At 40.1% G+C, this 20874-nt stretch overlaps 2 protein-coding genes across 2 annotated transcripts; one reads left to right on the top strand and one right to left on the bottom strand.

Annotated features, from left to right (window-relative positions):
• The first annotated feature begins 329 nt into the window (after positions 1-329).
• LOC113340936 (diacylglycerol kinase 1-like) lies at positions 330-3428 on the top strand. The gene is made up of 3 exons (XM_026585988.1): positions 330-564; positions 658-758; positions 956-3428. The coding sequence occupies exon 3, from the start codon at positions 988-990 to the stop codon at positions 3172-3174; it is 2187 nt and encodes a 728-aa protein (XP_026441773.1). The 5' UTR covers positions 330-564; positions 658-758; positions 956-987; the 3' UTR covers positions 3175-3428.
• A 420-nt stretch (positions 3429-3848) lies between these two features.
• On the bottom strand, positions 3849-7070 carry LOC113341046 ((6-4)DNA photolyase-like). The gene is made up of 14 exons (XM_026586082.1): positions 6698-7070; positions 6508-6579; positions 6329-6409; positions 6057-6227; positions 5898-5969; positions 5728-5814; positions 5494-5592; positions 5328-5411; positions 5143-5229; positions 4955-5026; positions 4760-4873; positions 4546-4633; positions 4354-4449; positions 3849-4195 (listed from the first exon to the last, which is right to left on the bottom strand). Exons 1-14 carry the CDS (start codon positions 7013-7015, stop codon positions 4005-4007), a joined length of 1632 nt encoding a protein of 543 aa, XP_026441867.1. The 5' UTR covers positions 7016-7070; the 3' UTR covers positions 3849-4004.
• Positions 7071-20874: the final 13804 nt, after the last annotated feature.

The following is a 20874-nucleotide window of genomic DNA, read 5'->3' as shown; positions in this document are numbered from 1 at the left end:
TTTAGGTTTATTGATTATAGGTTTTTGTATTAGGGTTAGGGATAAATTAGTGATTTAAAAGATTTAAGTACATATAGATAATTGAACTACCCATAGGGTACCCCTTATAAGGTAACCCAAGTTATGATTATTGCTTTGTATGCCTAGAAAGATTTAGGTATGGCCAAAATCAGGGTTCCTTATATTACAGACAAACCTGCCTATATTTTAGAGACGGAGAATGAGAAGTCGTGAAGCGGAAGCCCATTACATTCTAAAGCCCACTTACTCGAAATACTTAAGCACGCCTCTTCAACTTTCGCCACTTTCTTTTCTTCTTCGTACACCGATTAACTTGCGCAACTATCGATAAATAAACAAACCTAGTATATTTTTTTTTTCCAGATCAAATCTTTCTTTTCCTCCATTTTTCCAACCAAGAAAAGCTTCAAGAAATTGGAATAATCTTTGAATTATTTCTCGTTTCATAGTATAATCAGAACCTTACCTCCACTGCCACCGCCACCGCCTTCAGAAAAGAACCCTTTTCAATCTTCAAGATCCCCACCGTCTTCTTCATCACCGGTCACTAATTAACCCTAACTCTGTTCATTTCGCCTGGTTTTTCCGGAGGAATCATAACAATTACTAGTATTCAGGTGTTTGTTTCAATGGCAGGTACAAGGAGGTAATCAAAGTACACCAAATTGATGGAGGATTTGTTTGGGAGGAGGAGATAGAGACGGGAACTGTTCTTGGTCAAATAAATCCTGATCAGTGTAAGTTGGATGAAAATCACTGTTGCTTTATTTTCTCAGTAAGTGATATTGATATAGGTTTAAGCTTCTTTCATTTATCATCTGAGCCTGCGGAATTACTCTTGTTTGTTGGATTCTGAGACTGGTATTTGAGTACACTGTCTTGATCATATAGACATTAGGAACTTGTCTTGATATATTATCTACTGTGTTTCTAGGCTCTAGGATGCTCTAACATCTTTGCTGAGGGATGAACGGCAATCGAAACATGTTTACAGCTTTGCTACCAAAATGGGGGAGGTCTGGGATGACAGAATGTCATATGTTCATCTCGGCATGCTTCGCTGTTGTTTTAGTTGGAATCTGTACAATAGCTTACACCATCTTCCAGTGGAGAAGAAACACTAGCATTAGCTGGATGAAACAAATAGCTACGTCTTCTAAGAAAAATCCAAAAGCAAAGCACAAAGTCCCGATAGCCACACACACATGGAGCTTGGAGTCCCTTTCGCGTGGGAAAAGTCTAAATTGTTGTGTTTGTTTGGAATCCGTAAGCCCAACTCAGCCTCTGATGACCTCCAACAGCTTCATTCACCGTTGCAATGTATGTGGTGCAGCCGCACATCTAAGCTGCTCCTCAAAGGCGCAAAAGGATTGTAAGTGTGTTTCGATGACAGGGTATGAAAACATGATTCACCAGTGGGCTGTCAGGTGGACAGAGATTGCTGATCAACCAGATGAAACTTCCTCCTGTAGTGTTTGTGACGAGCCTTGTAATGCATCGTTTCTTGGTGGTTCTGCAATCTGGTGCTGCTTGTGGTGTCAGCGGCTTGTTCATTTTGAGTGCCATGTTAATGTGTTCCATGAATTGGGTGATATTTGTGATTTGGGTCCATTCAAAAGGCTCATCTTATCACCACTCTTTGTTAAGGAATTGAGTCGTACTAGCTCAGGTGGTTTTCTGAGTTCAATCACGCAAGGAGCTAATGAGCTTGCATCTACAATGCGTGTGCGCATCAAGAGTCACCGCAAGAAGCACAAGCGTGGGAGTGAAACCTCTATGGATAGTACAGCAAATACATCAAGCACCTGCGATCAGTCAATGGAGAGTACTGCTGATACTGATCAAACACCAAAAGGTTTGTATGGAAATGGTGAAAGTTGTAGTGGTAATACAAAGTTGCAGGTAACTCATGATGGTGGTGAAATGAATAACAAGGTGGACCTGAAGCCAAATTACCAAAAGGTACTATCATCCAATCAGAGAGACGAGTCTCAGGTTTTAGGGATACAACAGAAATATGAGTTGATAGATTTGCCTCCAGATACAAGACCACTTCTTGTTTTCATAAACAAAAAGAGTGGGGCCCAACGTGGCAGTACACTCAGGCAACGTTTGAACATCCTTTTGAATCCTGTTCAGGTCTTCGAATTGAGCGCCACACAAGGACCAGAGGTTGGCCTTTATTTATTTAGAAGGGTACCTCATTTCAGGGTTCTGGTATGTGGGGGGGATGGTACAGTCTGTTGGGTTCTTGATGCCATCGACAAGCAAAATTTTGTATCTCCTCCCCCAGTTGCAATTCTTCCTGCAGGGACAGGGAATGATCTAGCAAGGGTTTTGTCCTGGGGAGGTGGTTTGGGTGTAGTGGAGAGGCAAGGAGGACTTTGTGCGGTGTTGAACCACATAGAGCATGCAGCAGTCACTATTCTTGATCGATGGAAGATAACAATAACAAACCAACATGGGAAAGTTCAATCACCAAAGTTCATGAATAACTATCTTGGAATTGGGTGTGATGCAAAGGTGGCTTTGGATATTCATAATTTGCGGGAAGAGAATCCAGAGAAGTTCTATAACCAGTTTATGAACAAAGTGCTTTATGCTCGTGAAGGTGCAAGGAGTATCATGGATAATACGTTTGAAGACTTCCCTTGGCAAGTCCGAGTAGAGGTGGATGGGGTAGACGTAGAGATCCCTGAGGATGTGGAAGGTGTACTTGTTGCTAATATTGGTAGCTACATGGGAGGTGTGGATTTGTGGCAAAACGAGGATGAAACTGATGATAATTTTGATCCTCAGTCCATGCATGACAAGATGCTAGAGGTTGTCAGCATATCAGGAATGTGGCATCTAGGAAAGCTTCAGGTTGGACTTTCACGAGCCAAACGACTTGCACAAGGGCAATCTATCAAGATCCATATCTGTGTTCCCTTGCCAGTCCAAGTGGATGGCGAGCCTTGGTTTCAAGAACCGTGCACATTGACTGTATCACACCATAGCCAGGCATTCATGCTGAAGAGGGCTACTGAGGAACCTCTTGGTCATGCAGCTGCCCTGATAGCTGATGTACTCGAGAATGCTGAAAGCAGTCGTGTCATTACTGCCTCCCAAAAGCGAGTCCTGCTTCAAGAAATGGCATTAAGGTTATCTTAGCGACAGAGAATAGTTTACATCCCAAACCACATCAGTATTTGATTGATCTTTATGGGTTTTTCTTAGCTCTCACTGTATCTTATGGAAATTGTACATTTTAAATCGTTAAATAGTAGAGCACAGTACTGGGCGAAGTCCCTGATTTCTGGGCTAGGATAGCCTAGTTAAATGTGGAAATAGTCCTCGTGTTCAGCCAGTGGAAGTATGTCATGTGTCTATGGTTGTTTACTGTAAAGAAAAGCATTGTCACTCGGTTTGATCACAGAAATTTTAGTTTTGAATTTCAGGTAAAATATTTACTTTCAGCATTACCACTTTCAGGTAAAATATTTTTGTTCTGAATTTTACCACCTGTTTTTCACTTTGGGGTTTTTGAGTTTACCCACTAAATAAATTAGTGATGTAGCTTTCCCCTAAATTGTTAATTTGTTAATGTTAGTAACTTCGCCCCCTAAAATATTTTTTCTACCAAAACTATCCTTAAGTGCGCCCGTGAGTAATACATGTGTGTAACAAACCTATATACCTGCCAACAACTCACCCCCTTTTACGTGCGTAATAAGTTACTAACATTAGTAATTTAGTGGGGAAAGCTACATCACTAGCTACATCACTAATCTATTTAGGGGGTAAACTCAAAAACCCCTTTTACTTTATAGAGTATAGAAAAATACTACAAGTGAAATCTGATACTTTTATTCGTAACTTTTGAGCCAGATTCTCTCCAGGTTAGATACATATTGTTACCTATGCTAGTATAACCTTAATCATAACAAGTATTGTACCCTTCATTTTTTTGTCATAGTAAAAGTTCTGGAGAACAATGTCAGTCAGCTAGAACTGGCCCAGTCAGTTATCAGCTTTTGCTTTCGGCTTTTACAATTTTGTTCTTCCTCAGATTTTTTCCTGGAATTCTTTTTATGTTCTCCACTAATTACCAAACCATTCGGTTGGCGGTTCAATGCATAAGCTTCACCCATCTTTCTCTTACACTCCTTACTCGCAATATCATGGTCCACAACTGAAACAAGTTAAAAACGACTCAAGTCATTCAAATGCATAATTGCACAACTAAAATCAAGCTAACTCAATGTGCCGTCAATCTATTGACTGGCTAAGTTTCTGGTAATAACCCAGACCGTGCGGAGTCTGATGTCGGTGCATAGATTTTTAACTGACCTGGTCTTGGGTAATCTCGTCCAATTATACAGTTCGCTTTGGTTTGGACAGCCAAAGGTGCAGTCCATGGCGCATATATATACTCTGCTGGCATATCTGTGATCAACCAAATTGCATCAAACATTTCAACTTACCATACTGGAAGATATCAGGCAAAAATGAAGATAGCTTAGCTTGGAGATTGGTATCTACCTTTCAGTACAGGAAGAAAATGGCGAATGTAGTTCCCCTTTGGATCATATTTCTTCCCGAATGAGATTGGAGAGTAGATGCGGTTATACTGATTAGAGCAGAGTTACGGTGCACAAAATCAAGCTTTAAGTTAGCTTAATAACAACAGAGATATACCAAGAAGAGTACTTAAGAAAGTTCTGGTTTCAAAACAAAAGTATGACATGAAGTGGACCTGGTAAAAAATTAATGAACAAGAAAGCCACATCCAATTCCCATTGTTTATGGCCCAATCTGAGTCAATTAGGAGTCTCTCAAATACATCGCGGCCTCGTTCCCAGTGAATAAACTAGATGGTAAGAAGTAAGATGTTAAATCAAGGAGAGGAAGGAAAGGAGTCTCTCAAATACATCATAAAAGTTTCACATACTAGATCTCCGCGAGTTAGGAAACAGGCAACAGAGTGTCGTGCAAGATGGTGAATCCAACCCCAGTTCCTGAGCTGTCAAATCCAAACATATGATATCTTTAGAATGTTCCTATTAATATTTGTGGCAATCACAATTTTAGTACCAAAAACAGTTTTGCGGAAAGATTATGCACAAAGGTCAATCAAACCTGGACCATGATGGCATCAATCCAAGGATATCCTGTCTGAGCGTCTCTCCAAGCAACCAACAAAGCATCATCATCATTCCAAGGTATCTAGATTAACATGTAACATTTAGCATTGTTTCCATACTGGATAAACCGCAAACAAACAAAAACAGAAAAAAAACTTACAGATCTGTAAAGTTATCTACCTGTTTGCATATTCTATTTCCATTCATCACATCAAAGTTAGGTGTTCCAAAACCAGCAGTGTAGAAAAATTCCCGCCACAACAACTGCAAAGAGGTAAAATTTTACCTTAGCCTTAGATCAATGTGAATAAAAATTAGTAGGGAACTAGTTAGTAAACTGACTGACCTGCCCCATAAGAGAAACAGGTGGCGAAGTGTGTTTCTTTACGTTCTTATATACATCATTAAGGCATTGGTAAAAATACCTGGAAGACAAGCAACCAAACTGCCACAAACAAAAACATGGGCAAGAATGTAGAGAGACGTGAAACAATATCTAGAGATAATCCTTTGCTTCAATAAATGAATCCGTTTGAAGTTTTAATTCACTCGAACTGTTCATGTTCAATTCTCTACTCACTTTCAAATACGGAGACAGAACAGTTGTTGCTGGTTTCAAAAATGCAGAAGGGTCGGTCTTTGGTTTCTCAAAGTTTGACACCCATGGCTGCAATTGAAAAACAAACTCAATGAAAAGATGAAGTATGACCAAATACTTTCACTCAATTGCCAAACCAGTATCACAAGTACCTCATCCTTAAGAACTTCTTTCAATCTCTTCAATGCTTCTGTTTCACCACCTTTAAACGGAGAAAACTCTTCCTGCACAATGCATCTTCGTTTTTAAGTAAACTAAACTCTATTAAGAACACGTTATCAAACTTTCAGTAGACAGTAAAATCTCAAAACCTGTAACACATCTCCATAGCCAAGTTCTTTAATAGTTGGGATTCCTAACATCTCGTGATCTACATTGTTTCCCAAAGGAGGCAGCGAAGAAACTGTACTTGCAACTGGCAATGAGGGCTCCCCAGCAAGCTTTAGAAATGACTGATAACTCAAAGGCGGCTTACCCCCATTCTTTATAAACCAACAATTAGTTGAAAAGTTGATGCCACTTGCAAAATCAAATGTATTCTATAAACCGAAACAAAACAAAAATGTAAAACAGTTTCATATACCTTTTGTATGATATCTGCTGGATTAAATAGAGTATGGCTGACAGGAGAGTAGACCTCGATTCCAGCTGCCGAAGCATAATCCTGTAGAAACCATAAGTCTGAATTCTAAGTACTAGTTAAACAAACCCAAAACCTCCACTGACCATACGATTATACAAACATCCAACAAAGCAATTCACCTTAATTTGATTATCTAGGGTTTGGTAATATGGTTCTGTGCCATATTCAAAGCAAAGCCTTTTCACATCCCACTACACAATTGAAGCGCAAAAACATCATTGACAAATGAAATTAATCAAACCCATACTATCAAATTAACCTAATTTTTGTAAATTACTCCGAAAACGAGAAAAATGAAAAGCGGTATACCTCTTTGCAAATCCGGGCCAAAACCTGAAGCGGATCACCATTAAGAACAAGTAAACGAGACCCAAGTTTTGTAAAACTGGAATCAAGATCATGTAAAGATTCAAGCATGAATTGGATCCGATTTAAGCCAGAACGAGTGGAATCAGAAGAAAAAGCGGAGAGGTCTGGTTTAAGATAGTATGGATCTAAAATGAAAATAGGGTAGAGATGCTTTGAATCTTTACGGGCGTATTCGAGTGATGGATTATCATGGATTCTTAATCCTTTTCTGAACCAAATTATTGAATCCATCGAAGAAGAGATACAAATGGTTCGCATTTGAAATTTGGTGGTGTTGTGGAGAGAGTAAAGAGAGGGAAAATAATATGAAAGAGTGAATCATTTCGCGCCACGTCGAGGAATAGCAGTTGGTTTTTATTTTATTTCATAAGATACAAATTTGCTTCTGATTTTTACTTCTCCAAAAGTTAGAAGTAAATTCATAGAAGCAAAACTAATAACTTTGCTTCCGATTTTAATTCTTATTTTGCTTCACAAAATGTTAGTAACTTTTTTATTTTTAAAAATCGTTTTAAAATTCTAAATTCAAGCTGATTTTTTGCTTTTTGATTTCTAGAAGTCAAAAAGTAATTTCTAAATGTGCATCTGAATGCGCTATAAAGTCTCGATTGCGAATTAGGATGGACCCAAAAAAAAAAATTCGATGATATGGCTGAAATGCTAATGATCGACATAGCGGCAGAAGGTTACGTCGAATTTTTGCTGCAAAAATCGTGACTCTGCGAACAATTTAATTTACCTGTAAAATACTATGTGAACAATTTTAACTCACCTGTAAAATACTAGATGTAAAGAGATTAAAACAAACAAAATCAACTACAAAATATTACTTACAAATTTATTTTATTTTTATAGTTTATTAAAGAAAAATAGAAAGTCAATATGTTGAGAAGAAGAAAATTGACGTCCAAGTTTTAGTTTTCTCTCAATTTGGGTTAAAAATCATATAATCAAGCTACAATTCAGATGAATATGAAACTGGGCCGATTTATCATATTCTGATATTCTCGATATATTTGGGCATATATGCAGAAATCTTTCTCGTTATTACACCGAATGTTCAAAAAAAAAAAAGAGTTTGTATCAAATAACGTATATACTTCGACTTTCGTGCGTTAGAACTTTGGCTCGCAAACACAAAAGTACTGTACGTGCTTTTTTGAAAAGATTAGGTTCGGAATTGTTGGAAGAATTCTTTACGGAGGAAGAACAAGAAAATATTAATGGGCTAAACATGATTTTTCAAAAAAAAATTATTGGGCCAAAATAGGGACAAGCTATATCTTATTTTAGCCCCTTACTAGGCTCGTCCCTAACGTGTGAATGTCGTTTGATCTGTGAACTACTTGCAACATTGTTGAAGGGAGTACCAGTTCACCTGCCTCATGTGCCTCAATACACAAACCGTATGTATAACTGTTAATACCCAGAAATTACTTCTTGGTAAAACAATATACTCTCGAAGTACTTTTTTTAGGTTTGAAAAAAAAATTCATATAAAAAGAGCCTAAACCAATAAATTGGTCGTTCATGTTTTGCTTCGGTTACAAAGAGAGAATATGGGTTGATCTTAGTGGAGGAAAAACAAAGAAAAATGAGGAAATCAGTGGTGATTGAATTGTTGAGTGTGAGGTTGTCGAACTATGAAAGAAGCGGAGCTTGAGAATGATAAGCTTATTCTGTCTTATGAATAGGCTAAGTGGCCTATTTATAGTCGTTTGAGATACACATTGCTTTCCTCATAAGTAGTGGAGGTCATGGGTTGTGGAGAGATAGAGAATATGGAGATAATAGAGGTAATGTGTGATATACTAGGGAAGTTTCTGGAAAACTCCTTTTATCATTACTCCATTATATCTAGCTCCCAATATTGTAACCGTCATCACTACTTGTATTCCTCATCATGGGGTGTTTTCATGCCGCATGTTGTTGTAAACCACCAGAGCAATACCCATAAATCAATCCCCTATGTAAAATGTTTTTGATTTCTCGTAGGAATTAGTAGAGTCATGGACTGTCTCTATTCTTGTCTAGGTTTCCACGATCTTTGACTGAGTAATCAACCTAATCTACCCATACCTTATCGAAGTGACATAGATTGAAGAGATAACTCATATCCAAGGTTATGCGTGACTAATAAGAAGTTTGTCTTATTTGCAGGCGCATGACAATGGCCACGACATGGGAGGCACGACCAAGCTGGCCAAGGTGACTTTGGAAGTTGGCAAAAGTGACTTGGGACGTTGGCCAAGGTGGCTTGGGAGGCTTAGTGGTGCAGGACACCATCCAATGTTGTCTTGAGATGTTTGCTGGCGTGAGACACCATTTAATGTTGTCTTGGGATGTTTGGTGGCACTGGACACCATCCAAAGTTGTCTTGGGACGTTTCGTTGCGCTTGACACCATCCAAGTTGGTAGCTAGCCAATGCGGCATGAGACGTCCAAGGTAACTAGCCAAGTCGTGGTGCAGGACGACCAAGGTGGGAGCTAGCCAAGTCGTGATGTGGGACGGCCAACAGTGGCTTGGGACACCGGCCAAGTTGGTCTGGACATGGGACGTTAGTTATATTGGCGTGGGATGCTGACCATGTTGGTCTGGCTATGGGACGTTGGCCATGTCGTCCTGGGACGCTGGCCATGTTGGATCGGCTATGGGACGTGACCCATGTTGTCCCAGCACATTGGTCATGTTTATTTGGCAACTTATCTTGGCTATTTGGTATGGCAGCTTGGCCATGGCCAAGCGCAGTTGGCACTTTGTTTGTAACATATAAAACATATTGAATTCAATCGTGGAAGTTCTGATACTCGAAGTGATGTTAAATGTAACTTCATACTAAGTAATATGATTCTAATAGTACTTTTATCCAAAAATGGCATAAAAGCTCATTCTGAATATTTATAATTTGTATGATCATTATAGTCTGATTAATACCTGATGATATGTATGGCCGTGCATAAAATAAAGAGAGTTCAGCCGAAAGAAGCTCTGAAATCTTGCAGGCGTATACATACATAAGAAATCCACAAGGCCAATATTGATATTAGAAGTACGAATATGTAATTCTTATGCCGGGCAAGGAATGTATACATATTTTATTTTATGTTTCTGCAGTTGGGCAGAGGCAATACTACAATTTTTTCCCTTGTCAAAAATTCACATTTAGTCCCCTACTTAGTGCGGAACAGTAATGTTACGTGGTATGCACTAGATGGTGACGTTGATACTACAGAAGTTCTCAAAGAAATTTGAAATTCATAAGACAAAGAATGAGTACTTATCTTTCTTTTTTTTTCGATATTATGAGGGGTATGTCCTCATAAACTGGTTAGGAAAATCTCACCTTGCCGGCATCAACAGACGAGTAGTATCAAAATTTATTGACAATAATTGTGACCAGGTTGGAGCAGGTATGACCGTTTTTGCGAGCGAAGACGGTGGCTGGAGTTAGTACGGCTATTTGTATGAGCAAAGAGACTACATGGTTGTGGTAAAAAAACAGGTTGGCATGGATGGAGTTGCATGGACGTCCATGGAAGAAAAGGGGTTGGCTGGCCGTGTACGCGAGTAAAGGTGGCCACGACCACGAGTTATGGTGGGATGAGACGAGAAGTGGTGGCCACATCCACGAACCTTGGTGGGACGAGCGGTGGCCACGACCAAGAACTTTGGCAGGCAAGCAGAAATGGCAATGAATCTTGGGGGGCGGGACGAGTGGTGGCCACGGCCACGAACCTTGGCGGGACGAGCAATAGTGGCCACAACCATGAACCTTGGAAAGAAGGGATGAGTTGTGGCCACGGCCACGAACCTTAGTAGGACAGAACGAGCGGCTTAGTTCCGCCGGCTTTGCTCGGTCATTTTGGCCCAAAAGGAAGCTTCTCTCCTTTATAACTCACGTATATTGAGTTTATTACCATTTTTTATTTATTTATTTTTTCGTTCGGTGAAGCAACTCCTCCATGATTCTCTGTATGTGGAAGCTCTCTTATTATTGCTTGCTTGACCGTAAGTGCGACCTTGGTGTATTGACTTGATGAGAATTTTAGATTTGTATCTTCTTGCCAAAAGGGACGCAAAATCTTCATCCGAAATCAGATTGAGGTGATTAACCTCTCATTTTTTAGCTAAGAGGAATATCTGGTAGGTTCGGAAACCTACAATAAAATACTGCAAGTGCACAGTGTCTCACTAGTAGAACAATGGCAAGTACAGGTCGTTCCCACGAGGAGTGTGAAAATACTACTTCTAACTAATACCAAGACCAAATAATCAAATAGATAATGTTTAATGAGTTTTCAGAAATTTGAAACAAAATGAAACAATAAATAATTTTAACGAAAAAACAGAATGATAGAAGGTTGTTAGGATTTTCGGTTTCCACCAATTAATTATGCAAACTATACTAATTTTTAAAAATCTATTCCATGCATTTTCAAATATTGCTTCTCCGCTCTAGTTTTCTTCGCTTCATGAGTAGTGATTCTGAAGCATTACCTATCTATCCTTGCATACCACGTTTAGGGATTTAAGCGAAGCACGAAATATCAATTCAAAAGCATAAATAATCAAGAAAATCACATGAACAATAAAATACCAAGCTATATGAAGAAAAACTACTAGTCATTTAAATCATTATTGAGCGTATAAATGTAGAGTTTACACAATTAAATTGGTTTCTACCCAAACCCTAACATAACTCTAGCTAGCCATGGATTTCTCAAAAACAAAACTCCAAAATCCTTCTCCTGTTTCTCTCCCAGCTCTGTGGCCGGGCGCCCACCTAGTATATTTTGAAACAACACATAAATATAGCTCACAAATGAATTCACGTTTTTCTTCTTCGTCGCCACATCACCTCCCAATAGAAGTCTGCCACATGTCATGAAAAATATAAATTCACCCAATGATGTTGTGCCGCGTGTCATAATATGACAAGACATTGTAAAGTATCACCGAATCTCCACTTTCCATAGTATATGAATTTCATTTAGAAAGCATGATATTTTCTTGCATGTGCTGGGTCCCACCTTAACTGTATTTGCAAAATAACGTTAATTGGCTTCAAATATTCCTTCAGATTCTTTATATAAATATAGCAAGAGAACTTATGTAAGGAAAAGATATATTAATCTTTCCCTTTTCTTCATCTGCACATGGTCATGGAGGTGATATTCTTCCATTCTTATGCTAACAATAATAAAGTCACTCTTGACCAATCTTAGGTGGCATTAGTGTGCTGACATCGACTCGCTTCACCATTAAGTCTCACATTTCGATGTTTATTCGCTGGATGATCGAATTCACTTGTACTTTCTGCAAAAGCACTAAAATAGTGTCATTAGTCAAAATATTGAGTCCTACCTAATATAAATATGGGTATAAAATGTAGCACTTTCGTGCTTATCAACACCCCCACACTTATATTTTGCTAGTCCTCGAGCAAAACAAAGAATTGACCCGCTACACAGCTGGTCATATGAATATAGAGACCCGCTACACAGCTGGTCATATCATTTTTTTTCTTGTTTTTTTAGACCCGCTACACAGCTGGTCAAATAATAAGATAAAGAGAGAGAGAGACCCGCCACACAGCTGGTCATAGAAAATATCATACAAAAGACCCGCTACACAGCTGGTCATGACCCTAAAAACCATAACGATTATAATATTTTTTTAAGACCCGCTACACAGCTGATCATTTTTTTTTAGACCCGCTACACAGCTGGTCATAATTTTTTTTTTTAAATCCTAACCAAAGTGTCACTCCCCCACACTTAAATATTACATTGTCCTCAATGTAATTGAGTCATCCAATGTAGAAATCAAGGTGGGAAATTATAAATTGCAAAAAAAAAATAAACAAATAAAAATAAAAGATAGAGAAAAGGGAACAAATCTGATGGGTTGACTCCCACGAAGCGAAATGTATTGTTTCCCTGCTTTCAATAGCACATAATCTCAAACAAAATGAGGTTGATACCCCAAAGTAAGCTGCCAATCATATATATATAGAGTTTGAAAAGTTGGGGATCAACCCAACCAATCCGGTCAGCTGAAAATATGCACCTGCAAAAACTATAATCATCCAAAGATATATGTGAATCCATTCCCCATAAATAACAATCCTTAGTAATCAATCCATGCATTGTCAGGATATGTAAATCATTCGCACAAAGAGGTATAAATTTTTCAATAGCTTCTAGTTGAGGTGCACGTCCTAAATCAGGTTCTAAATCAGCGGAAATAACTTTTATGGCTGATATTGGTTCCAGTTGAGCAAAATAGGGCACACGAACATATGTTGGCTCAAATGGAGCAATAATATCATGACTCATAGACCCGTTATCATCTAAAACGGTTTCATTATCAATATCATCAAGAGAAAAAAAATTCTGAACTTAATGGCTTAAAGGTCATGGTCGAAACTTTCTCGACTGATGGAACTAGTCGAGACTCGAAAAAAACTAGAGGTTCTAGTTTGGATTTCCATTTATTAGTGTCTAACAGCGGTGTGGAGTCTAACAAGGCATTGACTTCACAAATAACACTATCCTCATCAAAATCATACCCAAAATGAGCTAATCAAACCTCTATTGGATCTCCCAAGTGGCTCTTGCAAATATCTTGCGAGTGCATACTTTCTTTTCGCCCGCAATTCAAACTAAAGTACCTAAAAAAAATCAAACAAACTGCGTAAAAAGAACTAAAAGAACAATAAAAATAAATTATTTACAAAATTTAAGAATAAGCTATATACGATGATATCAACTAGCGAGTATTTTGCTACACTCCCCGGTAGCGGCGCCAAAAACTTGGTAGGTTCGGAAACCTACAATAAAATACTGCAAGTGCACAGTGTCTCACTAGTAGAACAATGGCAAGTACAGGTCTTTCACACGGGGAGTGTGAAAATACTACTTCTAACTAATACCAAGACCAAATAATCAAATAGATAATGTTTAATGAGTTTTCAGAAATTTGAAACAAAATGAAACAATAAATAATTTTAACGAAAAAACAGAATGATAGAAGGTTGTTAGGATTTTCAGTTTCCACCAATTAATTATGCAAACTATACTAATTTTTAAAAATCTATTCCATGCATTTTCAAATATTGTTTCTCCGCTCTAGTTTTCTTCGCTTCATGAGTAGTGATTCTAAAGCATTACCTATCTATCCTTGCATACCACGTCTAGGGATTTAACCGAAGCACGAAATATCAATTCAAAAGCATAAATAATCAAAGATCACATGAACAACAAAATACCAAGATATATGAAGAAAAAAATACTAGTCATTTAAATCATTATTGAGCATATAAATGTAGAGTTTACACAATTAAATTGGTTTCTACCCAAACCCTAACATAAATCTAGCTAGCCATGGATTTCTCAAAAACCATAAACATATTAAAATCAAACTTTAGCTAAAGATAAACGAAGAATCGAAAACAAAACTCCAAAATCCTTCTCCTGTTTCTCTCCCAGCTCTGTGGTCGGGCGCCCACCTAGTATATTTTGAAACAACACATAAATATAGCTCACAAATGAATTCACGTTTTGATGGTATTTTCAATGATGTTGTAGTAAAGAGTTCGTTGAGGCTTGTGAAGGCAATGAATTCTAGACTTAATAGAACTTAAAAATATAGAAAACTTAACTCAAAATTGATTTCAAGTGATTGGAAAATAACCAAGACACTAGAATCCACTATTACACATGAATGATGTCAAATATTTCATAACTCTAATTATCCTTTTAATCCTTTATTTTTTAATCCACAAATAATCAAGCATATTCTCAAAAATTAATTGTATCCCCTAAGCATAGATTATCTAACCAAAGCATAACCTATCTAATTGAATCATAACTAATGAATAAAATTATGTAAACTTTTAAGAACTCTGTGATAGACGCATTTATGTGTCTATTTTCATCTCTATTGTGTATATTGTTAGTACCCAATTTCGTACTTATTTCGGTATTTTATCTCTTTGTAGGTGTTTTTGGAGAAATAAGCTTTTGCGGCGAAATTGGCGAAGATGATCAAAGTAGGGACCATAATGAACGAAAAAAGAGAAGATTCCTTAACCAAATTACTTAAAGAATACGCGGATGTATTCTCCTGGAAGTTAGGAGACATGCCGGGGATTGATCCGAAAATAATCCAACACGAGCTGCGCATCAAACCAGGCACGCCACCTTTCAGGCAGAAAATAAGAAAAGTTGCACCAGAGTATCATAAGGCAGTAGAAAAAGAACTTCGGAAACTAATAGAAGCAGGCTTCATCAAGGAAGTCAAATACCCTACATGGATCTCCAACATGGTCGTCGTTCCTAAGAAGAATGGAGGGGTTAGGATATGCATCGACTTTACTAACCTCAACAAGGCATGTCCAAAAGACAGCTATCCCCTACCGAGCATAGATCAACTGGTTGAAGCAGTGGAAGGGTACGAAGAGCTGTCATTCATGGACGGATATTCTGGTTACAACCAAGTAGCCCTGGCAGAAGAAGATCAACTACACACAGCATTCTACACCCCGCATGGCCTTTATTGCTACACTAGAATGCCCTTTGGACTTCGAAACGCAGGGGCAACGTACCAAAGAATGGTCGATGCTATCTTCAGGCCATGGATTGGTAGTACCCTAGAAGTCTACGTTGATGACATGCTCGTCAAAAGTAGGCTGCGCAAAGATCACCACCAGGACCTGAGAGATATTTTCGAAGCAATGAGGAAACATCACATGAAAGTAAATCCAGAAAAATGCCTTCGGTGTCACCTCAGGGAAATTCCTCGGATATCTGGTAACAAAAAGGGGTATTGAGGTAGACCCCGCGAAGATTCAGGCCATAGTGGAAATGCCATCTCCGAAGAATTTAAAAGAAGTGCAAAAGCTCAATGGGTCCTTAGCAGCCTTGGGCAGATTTATTGCCCGATCCTCGGACAAATGCAAACATTTTTTCAATATTCTCAAAAAAGGGAGTAAGTTTGAATGGACCGCAGAATGCGAAGAAGCCTTCCAAAGAATCAAGGAACACCTGGCTTCAATTCCAATCCTGCAGAAGCCTGATCCTGATGAGGTTTTGGCATTGTACATAGCAGCGACAGAAGACGCAGTTAGCGCAGTGTTGGTCAAAACCAATACGAAGATAGAACACCTATCTATTATGTCAGCAAGACCCTCAATTCTGCGGAAAGGAATTACACGAAGATCGAACAACTCATCCTGGCATTGGTATGGGCTACTCAAAAGCTGAGAACCTATTTCCTAACTCACTTCATCCGCGTCCCATGCAAAGCACCACTGGAAGCAGTCCTCAAAAGCGCGGGAAAAGTAGGTAGAATAGCCAAGTGGAACACCCACCTGGACCAATTCAACATCATTCATGAAATTCAACATTCCCAAAAATCCCAAGTTTTGGCGGATTTCTTAGCAGACCTCCCCCTGGACAACGATGAAGAGATTAGGGGAATACCAGAAGCCGACGAGGAAAGCAAGGATCCAGTTGATGTCCTCGAACCCGCGAGTCAAAGACAATGGGAAGTCTTCGTTGATGGTTCCAAAAATAAGGAAGGGGCAGGAATAGGCATTGTCATCACCACCCCAACTGGAGAAAGGATCGTACAGGCACTCAGGTTAGAATTCAAAGAGCATACTAACAACATCGTCGAATACGAGGCAGTCGTACATGCCCTCCGCTTAATAATAGAGATGGGGGTAACTGATGTAAGACTGACAAGTGATTCGCAGCTTGTCATACGGAAAATAGGGCTCGAATACAATGTGTACGACGACACCCTCTCAGCTTACATGGCCTTGGTCCAAACATTGGCATCACAAATTCCGAACATCAAGTTCCGGCACTTATGCAGAAGGGATCTCAGGCACGCGGATGCCCTAGCATATATATCATCCATGCTGAAGGACAAGAGTATCGAAGCTATCAAAATAACAAGGGTATACGAGCCTTCGATTGCATCACAATTTTCCTTTGCTACAAATCAAGATACAGTGGAAGAAAATATCGAAGATCAGGTGGGAGAAGACATCCGTGACGATTTTGACGAAGAAGATATCCTGTCAAGAGCAAATCAAGACGAAGATTTCAACAACGAAGATGATTGGAGAATGATGATCCATGCGTTTCTCAAGGATGGAACCTTACCCGCGGATCACAAACAAACCAGGAAAATACTCTCCAAAGTAGGAAGATATGATCTTCGGGATGGGATCCTGTACAAGAAATCTTTCCTCGGACCGTTACTACGTTGCTTATCCAGGAAAGAGGGGCATCGAATTCTAAACGACATCCATTATGGTGACGCAGGGAATCATAGCGGCATGAGATCACTAGCCGACAAAGCAAAAATGCAAGGATATTACTGGCCCACAATGATACAAGATGCTGCAAGAATGTCCCGACGATGTGAAGAATGTCAGCGTTTCGCCAAAAAGATACACGCACCAGCAACAACGTTGAATTCTGTGGATAGTCCGTGGCCATTTGCAAAATGGGGCATAGATATCGTTGGGCCTTTCATCGAAGGATCAGGGAAAAGACGATTTTTGATAGTAGCCACGGACTACTTCAGTAAATGGGTGGAAGCCAAAGCCTTAGCCAGGATCAGAGACGTGGACGTGTTTACTTTCATATTCCAAAACATTATTTGCAGGTTCGGCATACCAGCGGAAATCGTGTCCGATAATGGTAAACAATTACAGGGGAAAAACATAGACATGCTCTTCGACACTTTCAAAATAAGGAAAAACAAGTCCACCCCCATATACCCTCAAAGCAACGGACAAGCGGAAGCTACTAACAAGACCCTCGCCCTTATCCTCAAAAAGCAATTAGACGAACACAAGGGGCGATGGTGTGAACAGCTACACAATGTATTATGGGCATACAGGACAACACGAAGATCTGCCACTGGGGAGTCCCCATTTCTCCTCACTTATGGAGCTGAAGCAGTCATCCCAACAGAGATCCTCATGCCAACCACAAAGACCGAAGCATGGGAGAAAAATCTCACAACAGACATGATGTTAGAGAGACTGGACGACCTGGAAGAAGGAAAGCACATTGCAAAAGATGGAAAATTATCAACGGAGACTAGCGAGAGAGTACAACAAAAAGGTTAAGCTTCGAAATTTTGTAGAAGGGCAGTATGTGCTAAGAACAATCCCGCAGTATCAACGAGAGAAGAAATGGGGAAAGTTAGCACCTACATGGGGAGGACCTTTTATAATACACGACATTGCGGGAAACGGTTCCTACTATCTTCGCAATCTGAAAGGCGAGGTCCTCCGGCACCCTTGGAATGCTAAATGGCTCAAACCGTACTACCCATAGGAGCACGCAGCTTTGCATCTGCGTGAAGAATACCAGAAGAAGAAGGCAGCGTAACCGCTTTACATGTTTCTATCTCTGGACGAGGAGTAGCAGGCCTCAACCTATCAATCAAACAAACTTTTTGGGAAATCTTCAAGCAAACGAAATGGTCAAAAGGCCCGCTGGTGAACGCATGTACATTACATAATAAATTAACAATATTGGGGAAAGTAGTTAATCTACAATCTCTCAGGGCTCCCCTATCAGTGTCTATGAGTGTAAGACCAGGGGGAAGGCACCCAGCAGAAAGAGATACCCAACCAATTTTAAGGCAGCGGGTCGACGGAATGGGTGCATGTAAATATTTCAAATAAGCATTCCATATCCTAGAACGCTGCCTCGGCCCCCACCGTTTGGGAATCCTCTGGCCCAGGATTCGCCAGGGGGTGACAGGTCTCAAGACGATCACGAAGGTATTTACCTTCGGTGTCGCACCCAAACACTCTCAACTTTTTACAAAGCAAGTTATTTCTAGTTTAACACTTCACAATACTTAAAATAAAGATGAATTGATAACGCAGGTATGCCAAAAGGATGATCCATTTCATAAAGAGTTGATTACAAGATTCAGCAAATAAGATAAAGCAGGAAACACATCAAAAAATGATCCGAAATTATATAATCAACAAGGATCAACTTTCTATGACTAATAAAAGAAATCTACTTGGACGATACAGCTCCATCAACAGGGTTGTCTCTGCGAGATGAAGGTACGCTACCACCTGAAGAGGCCCAGAAGAACCAGGCAAGGGCGGGAAGGGGACGACGCGGATAATTCTTGACAAGACCATGTTCGACTTTAAGATCAAGTTCAATCTTATCTAGGACTTTGTTGGTCTCTTCAGCCAACTGACATCGAGCTTTATAAGTGATAACAGCGGTCCGCTGTTGGCCTGAGACAGCAATGCAGATAGGCGTTCCGCCTCTTTGGAGGAATCTCCGCTGCTTCCTCACGAGACGCGGCCAACCCTTTGAAATAGTTGGCTTGTCCTTCCTGCTGCACTAAGGCAGATTGAGTTTTTTTAAGCTCATCATTTGCTGCGTGAAGCTGTCCCTCGAGTGCTGAAAACAAGAAATACCAAGGGGTTAAAACGAAGAAATAACAGAATCACACTCGATAAAACGAGGTTATACCTTCGACATTAGCCGAAGCCTCTTCATACTCATTAACAACTGCGTCCCGAGCCTCATCAAGAAAGTCATATTCGTCGGATAGTTTCTTATAATCCGTGAAGGTTCGTAAGAGCAAATTGACTCGCGTCTAAGTCTACCTGCTTCATTGAATCCAAGTGACGAAGATGGTTGACTTCGTCATTCATCTCCCCCATCCTTTTATGGAGTCGATACACATTCACTTCAAGATCTCTTTCAGATTCCACTTGGCGAGCAACATCAGCTCGAGACGCTGCTAGGGCTTTACTAAGAGCACCAACCTCAGCCCTAGCATTATCTCTTTCCTCGGAAAGATGCAGCATACTATCCCTAACCCCGGGGCCTAAGAAAGAACGAGCCTGTTGTAACTCTCCTTCCAAAAAGCGCACTCTAGCCTCTAAGTCCGAAGCATGTCCTCGAGCATCACGCAGGTTGTCACGCGTCCATAGCAGCGTACCATTAAACAGACAACGGTCATGATTGTACTTATTTTGCATATCAACCATCAGTGTTCGCTTTTCACGCCACTCAGCTGCTAAGGCGTTGTGCTCATCAGCACGAGCATTCCACTTTACGGCTTCGCTTTTCAACTTACCCACCAACTCTGCAATGCGGGATTTCTGTCGTTCCCTTTCTTTCCGAAGCCATATGAGCTCGGGGACTCCACCCACTGAAGATAGGGTGGGGAGACTGAGACAGAACACCAAGTACAAATAGGGAATCACGAGGAGTAAAAGACCAATAAAAATACGAACCTGTGAGGGACGATACATTTCTGCGAGCTTGCTCCAATTCGTTGCGGACTATAGCAAGTTCCGAACGGAGACTCTCCTCGGCATTACCCAGCCGCTCCTTTTCCTTCAGGCGACCCTTCAGTTCACTTATTTCCATCTCGGCCGCAGATAGTTCTTCTTCTCTATGACGAAGCTTAGCCTCCAACTTTAAAGACTTTGCTTTAAAGAATTGGTATAGAACATGGTTACAATGTTCGCTCCTCATCATCTATGTCACAAACGACAAACATTATTATACCCAAGGGATCGGATATCGCGAAGAACAATGTTCGATATCATGAGGGAATCAGTACAAGGATTACCTCTAAGACACGCTGCTGGGGAAAACCGTATTGATACCCATCAGCTATGGCCATCATATCAGCAACAGGAGGGAGGGTCAACCACTAGGTTAGCTTCTGAAGCTCTCAGATTCTTCTCCCACATCTCAGCAACGCGGACTTCAGAAGACACTTGCATCATCTGACGAGTATAAGCGTCAGAATTCTTCTCACCGGGACCACTGGGGCAGGGTTGGGGACGAACATCAGACTTTTCTTCTTAAGCCAAGCCAAAATGGCATCTTCGCCTTCAGGCATTAGCGAGTAAGGGAAATCCTCTGAAGGAGATTCAACCGCAGACTTCCCTTTGGCTGTTCTCCCCTCACTCGCAAGTCTCGACATCACCAGCCTCAGTATGACCACCGCGTTTTCAGCCTGCTGACCGGTGGCATCTTCTTTACCAATATCCCCAAGCACATCCCAATCATCATTTGGGGAAAGCAATGAG

The sequence above is a fragment of the Papaver somniferum genome, unplaced genomic scaffold (genome assembly GCF_003573695.1).
Source record: "Papaver somniferum cultivar HN1 unplaced genomic scaffold, ASM357369v1 unplaced-scaffold_24, whole genome shotgun sequence".
Lineage (NCBI taxonomy): Eukaryota > Viridiplantae > Streptophyta > Magnoliopsida > Ranunculales > Papaveraceae > Papaver > Papaver somniferum.
The sequence above is the reverse complement of the archived record's forward strand: the minus strand, read 5'-3'. Positions and strand labels throughout refer to the sequence as shown.